This window comes from Ammodytes marinus, assembly GCF_949987685.1.
Source record: "Ammodytes marinus genome assembly, chromosome: 7".
NCBI lineage: Eukaryota > Metazoa > Chordata > Actinopteri > Uranoscopiformes > Ammodytidae > Ammodytes > Ammodytes marinus.
Genome location: NC_137211.1, coordinates 28,001,001 through 28,008,512, shown reverse-complemented (window position 1 = coordinate 28,008,512; position 7,512 = coordinate 28,001,001). Strand labels below are relative to the sequence as shown.

The following is a 7,512-nucleotide window of genomic DNA, read 5'->3' as shown; positions in this document are numbered from 1 at the left end:
AACTTTTGGCCACAGATGTACATCAAATACACAACAACAGGTGAAGAGAAAAAAACAATTGAAACATTTACACAGTGGTGAAGAGTGGCAGCAATTAAAATGAAATGGGTGAAAGTACAATAGGCCTATAGCCTAATTAAAACAGTTAGCCTACAGGTAGAATTTGGCAGATTTAAGATAGTTTGTTTAAATTGGTTAAAGGATATGAAGGTATTTAGTTTACGTTTTCTTTTACTAGAAGACGTATTTTACTTTCTCGTAGAAATAGGCTACTGAAGTGTGTTCTTTGTTTTGTTTACGGTCTGTAATGACTCGGTGTGGGCCCCTTTCCTGATCACCTGTGTGGTGAGGGGTTTGACGCTCCGGGGGAAACCCGTCAGCGTGATGTCAAAGGCTTTCAGACGGCCGGGAGGCGGGTCTGAAGAGCCCGGGTAGTACTACAGAGGGACAGCGTGTCGGAGCAACATGAAACATGGATGAGGTCGCCCAAAGTTGGGAGGGAGCTGCTGATAGTGGGGTAAGTAATGAATGGTTCTGTATACCTTTCGTTAGAGGCGAATATTCCTTTGGTAATTTATTAGGGGTTTCTCGGATGCGGTTTGAAGTTACCGTAACGTTGTTCCATTTTAACGACTCCAACGGGCCAACAATGTGGCTAAAGCTAGTGCTAGCACCAAGGAACTTGGCGAGCTTACGTCAAGTAGCGAGACGGGCTTAACATGGACTTCGTCAGCTAGCTAGCCATGTGACGGTTGCTATTTCTGACCCATTTCGCATGAATAAGCGACCCTGTGCCAAATGACAAGCTAGCACTTGTCATTAAACTAACACAACGCGAGCTAAACCCACGGAATAAGAGATGATGTCGAAACTTAGGTTGATGTTAGCTAATGCTAAGCTAGCTACTTATTGCACGGCTAACGTGGAAAGTGTATAATACAGTTGGTTAGACTACTTATTGGCAAATAAAGACCCGTAGTGTCTCTTAAACGACCGTTTCAAATTAAATTCGGAAACATTTAGTGTCCATAATAACATATTTTTGGTCTTAAACATTGTCGCTGTTCCAAGCAAATACTAACCGAACGATACATTCATTGGACGACGATGGGCAACGCTGTTTAGTTTTACTTTCTCAAAAGGAACATACATGACTTTTCCAAAGAGATGTGTAACGTTAATATTACCGTTTATTACCCACATGTTTCATGGAATAGCCATACACTGTAGAAAAAGTGCAGCCCGTGTTTAACTGCTGTGATCGATGTCCGCTCGCAAGGCTAAATTGATGATTTCCTGTAACGTTAGTTTACCAGGCCAAATTGTTGAGCAAGTTCAGCCATAGTGGCAGGGTAGTGAGCTAGTTATGTCGCCGAATTGGCAAGTAATATTTCATGCTAACATTAGCCGCATCACGGTAGCTTGGCAGACCATCGCTAACCCCTGACGTCAGGAACGTGGCTGTGAGAGTCGGTCACGTCGCTTCCAGTTCCTTGAATTGAAGTAACGGATTTTTTTCTTTTAACATGTATTGCTGGGATTATTAATTTTTATTTATTTACCGCGATTTCAGAAATCCACCTCATCTAACCTCTTTCGCAGAAAACATAAGCCGGTTCGTGTTAGCCAGCTTGCTTAGCGCACAATGTGTTATGAATTGGCAGCTGTTCTAAACGGATGTATTAATAGCTTGTAATAGAATCCTGCTTTCCCATCACCTCTCTACCCTTTGCTTACTACCTGACGCACCTTCCTAACATTAATCTGGTCATGATGTTTGTGTACATGAACTAATGTTGGGACCCAATTTCTCTCCCGACAGGAAATGGAAAAACGGTTAGAAGAGAACCTAAGGATCTGCAATATAGAAAAGTAAGGCTTTTGAAGGTAGAATACTTGTGCCTTTTTTGTGTGCAATTATATTAAGAGCCATTCTTCAGTTCACCATACTGGTCATTACCTGATTAACCAAGAGCTCATTTATTCCAAGGGATGCACTGATTTGATACACTTTACTTGATTTACTTTTTGATTATTTATTCAATTTAATTCATTAATTTTCAAGAGCGCATCATCAAAACTCAGAAATAGTTTCAGGACACTTGGGAAAAAACTGAATTGATAATTGTTATCATCTAATGCTAAGCTATTCATTAGCACCACCTCCCCAGCTTGAAGGGGTCTGGTCTGTTGCATCACTCATTGTGCATGTACTGTGTGCTCCGCTTCTAGAGAGTCCAGTAATACTTCTCCACTAAAGACAACCATGGTGATACAGGACGACTCCCCACCAGCAGCACCCCCACCTCAGATCCGCATTCTGAAGAGACCTACAAGTAACGGCTCCCTGGGCTCGCCCTTAAATCAGAACAGACCCTCGCCACAGGTCAAGTCTCTGGCCCAGCGTGAGGCAGAGTACGCAGAGGCCAGGAAGAGAATCCTGGGCAGCGCCTGCCCTCCAGAGGAGCCGCCTCAGGACAAGCCCAACACTGACAGGTAAGAGCCAAGAGTGTTACCTTTACAGAGCGACCCTTCTTCCTCACAATAATTGTAAACAATGGCGGCAAGAAGTTAACGAGTGAGTTCCGGTGTGCTCGCGAAGTGGAGAGTTTGCTAGAAATTTGGGCCGGCGACAGTATTCAGTCGCAGCCATGGTCGCAGCTGTAAGACCCACAAAAATTCGGAGGTGTTTGGGGCAATCCGCGACTACTGTTGTTCTCCATTGTTGTTCTACATAACTCTGGAAGCGAGTATGCTTGGTGATGACGTATGAATCGTATTGCAACGTGATGAAGTATGTATGAAGGAGCAATCGTGCCTGTGCCGCGGCCTTTGGGAGCAGTGTGATCACGGGCCAGCGGGGGAGGGGGGAATCTTCCTGCAGCACGAAACAGGCAAACTTGCCTAGTGTGAGTGCCCCTAAAGGCCAGGACACACCAGCCCGATAATCGCCGTCGTCAAAAAAAAAGACGAATCTGTTTGGTGTGTGCCGTGACGTCGGCCGACGTAGAGGTCGTCGGGCTTGTTTTGAGCCTGTCGGCCGCCGATTGAACATGTTCAATCGGCGGCCGACCGTCTTTCATTTGGAGCAATTTGATTGGTGGAGGGCTAGCGAATCAGTGAAGCCCGGAAGTGAGGCGGGTAGCACAAACAGCTAACAACAGCTAGCCATCGTTTTAATGTGTTTGTTCGTTTCGTTTTGAGAGTACTCACATGCATCAACCCTTGTTGACTGCTCGACACCATGCTCGACACTCTCTGCTAAAAATTGTGCTCTTATGGTCTATAAATACGTATTTCTATCTATGTTTATGCTCTAGAGAGATGTCCAATCATTTCCGGCTTTCGTATTTTTTCGGGCCACAATACAGATTAGCGCCGCCTGCTGTTGTGGAGACATTACGTCCCGCGAGCGTACGGAAAATAAACAGTCGTCTCGGTGTGTTCTTTAGCAGCGACGGGAAGCTGGAGCTTCCTGAAACGGCCGACTCCATTTTTTTTGACGACGGCGATTATCGGGCTGGTGTGTCCTGGCCTTAAGGCTCCATTCACACCATCAGGCGGATGGCACGTAGAGGTGTTAAAAGGTCTACTGTTATGTTAATTAAGTGAAACTCCCACACTTTGGCAGAACAATGCACCGCCTGATTTGGCGTGTACACAGCCTAAGGGGCCACTCACACTAGGGCCGCGGCCCCGTGCCCAAGCTCATTTGCATACTAAAGTCTAGAACGTTTGGCTAGTGTGACCACGCCAACTTGTATTCCAGCACGGAACAGCCCCTTGGCCACGGCACACTTGGGAGAGGTGTGCCGTGGCCAAAGTACAGATGCTAATGAGATGACACGCGCACAAGCAAGCGCACAGGCGGCGTTCCTGACGTGAATTTATTAAGGATGCATAGTCCGTTAACGTCCGCTGCCTTACTAGTCGGCACCAGAATTGCCCACCACTTGGACTTGTAGCTACATAAAATGTGTGAGAATTAACGTGTGTGTAGGCCTAGGTGTGGGCTAATAAAAGAGGGAGAGAGCTAAATAGGTGAGCGCAGAAAGCAAAGCAAAAAGGTTTTTCGTGTTTACTCACGTTCGTCAGATGATTTTTTTCTTTTTCCTCCCGTCAGCTGTCATAACTGCCTTTACGCATGGCGGTGGAGACGCACCCAAAACAACACACGTGATAAGGAAACAGTAGCCTACACTAAGGTTTAACAAGAAACTTTATAAAGACACTTAAAAAAACGATATCTGCCCATACAAAAAGTTCTGACTTGGATTTGATGGAGCGATGTGTGTGTGTATAAAACCATCCGGTACGTATGGTCTGATGACGGGCCGTTATATTAATAATAAACAGCGTGCTGCACAAATATGAGACTGTCCACCGCGACCTATTACGTCAAGGCTACATTTAAAAAAAAAAAACAATAGCTTAAGGATTCTCGTTGCTCTAATGTGGAAGTGGAATATATGATGCAAATTTGGCCGGATGAAAATATTCACAAACAGTCGTATAGCCTACAAGACTACGCTCCAAATCCTAAACGTGCACGGTGACGTAGGCAAGGTGCAAACGTGCCCAGGCCACGAGCAGTGTGACCACGGGCCAGCGGGGGGAGTGGGGAGGGGGGGATCGTGCTGAATCTTCCTGCAGCACGGAACAGGCAAACGGCCCTAGTGTGAGTGCGCCCTTACAAGGCCAAGAGAGGGATTCTGTTAGTGGTCAACCCATTGCTGCTGTCTTTAATCTTGTTTTCCTGTTTCTCTGCTAGGCCAGGGCGCAATAACTCAACATTGCCTTCAGAGGAGACCCGATCAAACAATCACCCTGGGGGCCAGACAGAGGGCCCCCAAGGCTTCAGACAGCACAGATAGGTGGTCCCCCCGGGGGGGTCACCCAGCCATCCAGAGGAGAGAGATCAAGCAAACACAGCACTGTATTCTTCAAACTTCCTTTCTTCTGTTCTATCGGATAGACACTTCTGCCTAACTCTCCCCACTAGCAGTCACATAGAACAGAGAGGTGAGCGAGGAACAGAAAGGTGCTCTCTCTATCTCTCTCCGCTCCAGTCATTTTGGCACTGCGATTATAGACATGTTCTGGACTCACTGTGACGATCCCTTTAAGAGACGGCCCTCACCTCAGGAGGCAAAGACTTCAACAGACAGAAGAGTGGGCCATAGCAACACAAGATGAGCTGCTACTTGGCCAGCAGCCTTCTCCCCAGCAATAATACCACACATCACTTCTCACCCCCTTTAAATATGTTTTTAACTTTCAGAACTTGGCCGACTACATTTTTATCTTTTTTGTTTTTCTTGCTTGTGTTTTTTCTTCATCTATACTAGAGATGCTCTGATACCTACCAGGTAAAGTTAGAAGTACATCATCAAATACCAGTTCACACAATATTTAATTTAAAAATTTAAAAATAAAACATAACAAAAACCTTCAAATTTTCCACATTTGGTGGTTTTGCTATGATGGTAAAATGGTCTCAAAATACTATGTTTTGGTGCCTGCTTACAGACTCCGTGGGCCGCAGTGTGTGTGCTGTCAGATCTCCCACAGTGAACTCGCCATTAATGCTCTGTACTTAACTGCTACCTGGCTGGTAGCTGAGCTGTTACCATTATCAGTGCACCCCTAATATGTGAATCGCCATTTGTTTTTAAGAAACGGAGGGAAAGGGTCACGTGTGTCAAGTTGTATATCTGACTAATTGTTTATGCTGTTTTTTTTTTTTTTTCTGAATAAGATGTTGATCTGTCTTCCCCTGATTGTCACATCTTTATTTCTATTTAAAAGTGAAAGCAAACAAACAAAAAAGGCTTAAGAATAAGTGTTTGGATTTAAGTCCTTTTTAGGAAGCTTTTCTGCCTTTTTTTTATGGGATGGCAGCGATGTCAGAGCAGTATTTTTAATCTAAAAGAACCAAAATCCCATTTAAAAAAAAAAATCCACCCGTGTACTTATGAGTTATTTCAGATGTCATTATGTGAAGGTGGTGTATTGGCAGCAACTTAAAGGAGAGTCAGATGGGTGAATGAATCTACTGCTGTGCTACACAAGCCTCTCCGTCACATGTCCACCTCGTCAGCGGTGCGCTCCTTCCCTGACGTAGGAACTCAGGTGAACGAGAGTGAATGAATGAAATGAACTAAGATTGTATTTTTTAAAGAGGGTTTGATTTCTCAAACGACAAATGTCCGTATTGAAGCTCGAGTACGCTCGTCTTCACCATTGAATAAGAAACAGTGCTGTACAGAGTGTCAGGTAAATTTTAACTGAAGAAGATGTCCTAAGATGAATGAATGCCTTTTATTTTTTGTGCTTTATTTAGTCTGACTGTTGGCATCTTGGTCATGCAAGAAATGTATGATTGTTCAGTTCAGTAACTTATGGTCCACTGCTGAAATGAAACGGAGACAGAGCTGTATGTAAAGAAGAGAGAGGTAGGGACTACTACCTGCCTGGCTGGACCTTTGTGCCCAATAGATTAGTTTTTCTCAATTTTTTTTTTTCAAACATTGAAGAGATCTCAATAAAGCCATATACAGTGGTGCACATCATCCATTGAGAGAAACAAATAATCTTGTAATGGTTGAATTCAGCTTGTGCCTCCTGCATCTCATCTTTACTTCCCGGGTTGTAGATTTTATTACTGTACTTCAAGAAACTGAATATATCTGAGGGAGAATTCACAATACTGGTAAGAGGTTTTAGTTCAGGAAAACTAGCAGCAAAGCAGGGGACAGATGGGTTTAAACTGAGCTAGAACATAAACTGCCTGTAAATACCGGTTTAATAAAAAGATCAGCAAAAAAAAAACTTGTGGTGCATGTTCATTACTTTACATTCAATTGGCTGGAAGGTGTGTAAGTTACAACATTATTGGCTTAAATATATATTTTATTTTAAGAATTATCCTCCATTACAACATTATTGGGAAAAAGATGTTTCTGTTGAATATTTTACATGTAAGACCGGACCAGAATAAAGCGTTAACTAAGCAGTTATTAGTGGTAAGTTAATGCTTGGTAGATGTTTATAAAGCATTACCCAACAGTTAATAATGACCCCTTATTGTAAAGGATTACTTTCATTAATTAAATGCAGGTGTTATTATAGCGCACGTTGTCATAGCATCCACACATAGGTCCTTCTTATATAATTAGCATATTGTGATAAAGTTCAATATTTTCTGTAATGTACTGATAAACATTAGACTTTCATATATTTTAGATTCATTACACACAACTGAAGTAGTTCAAGCCTTTTATTGTTTTAATATTGATGATTTTGGCAAAAAATTAAAGAAAAACCAAAAATCCCTATCTCAAAAAATTTGCATATTTCAGCCGACCAATAAAAGAAAAGTGTTTTTAATACAAAAAAGTCAACCTTCAAATAATTATGTTCAGTTATGCACTCAATACTTGGTCGGGAATCCTTTCGCAGAAATGACTGCTTCAATGCGGCGTGGCATGGAGGCAATCAGCCTGTGGCACT

At 43.2% G+C, this 7,512-nt stretch overlaps 1 protein-coding gene across 1 annotated transcript; it reads left to right on the top strand.

Annotated features, from left to right (window-relative positions):
• The first annotated feature begins 408 nt into the window (after positions 1-408).
• Positions 409-6,819, top strand: szrd1 (SUZ RNA binding domain containing 1). Its single transcript, XM_080031590.1, has 4 exons — positions 409-517; positions 1,823-1,872; positions 2,233-2,496; positions 4,772-6,819. The coding sequence occupies exons 1-4, from the start codon at positions 473-475 to the stop codon at positions 4,872-4,874; spliced, it is 462 nt and encodes a 153-aa protein (XP_079887716.1). The 5' UTR covers positions 409-472; the 3' UTR covers positions 4,875-6,819.
• Positions 6,820-7,512: the final 693 nt, after the last annotated feature.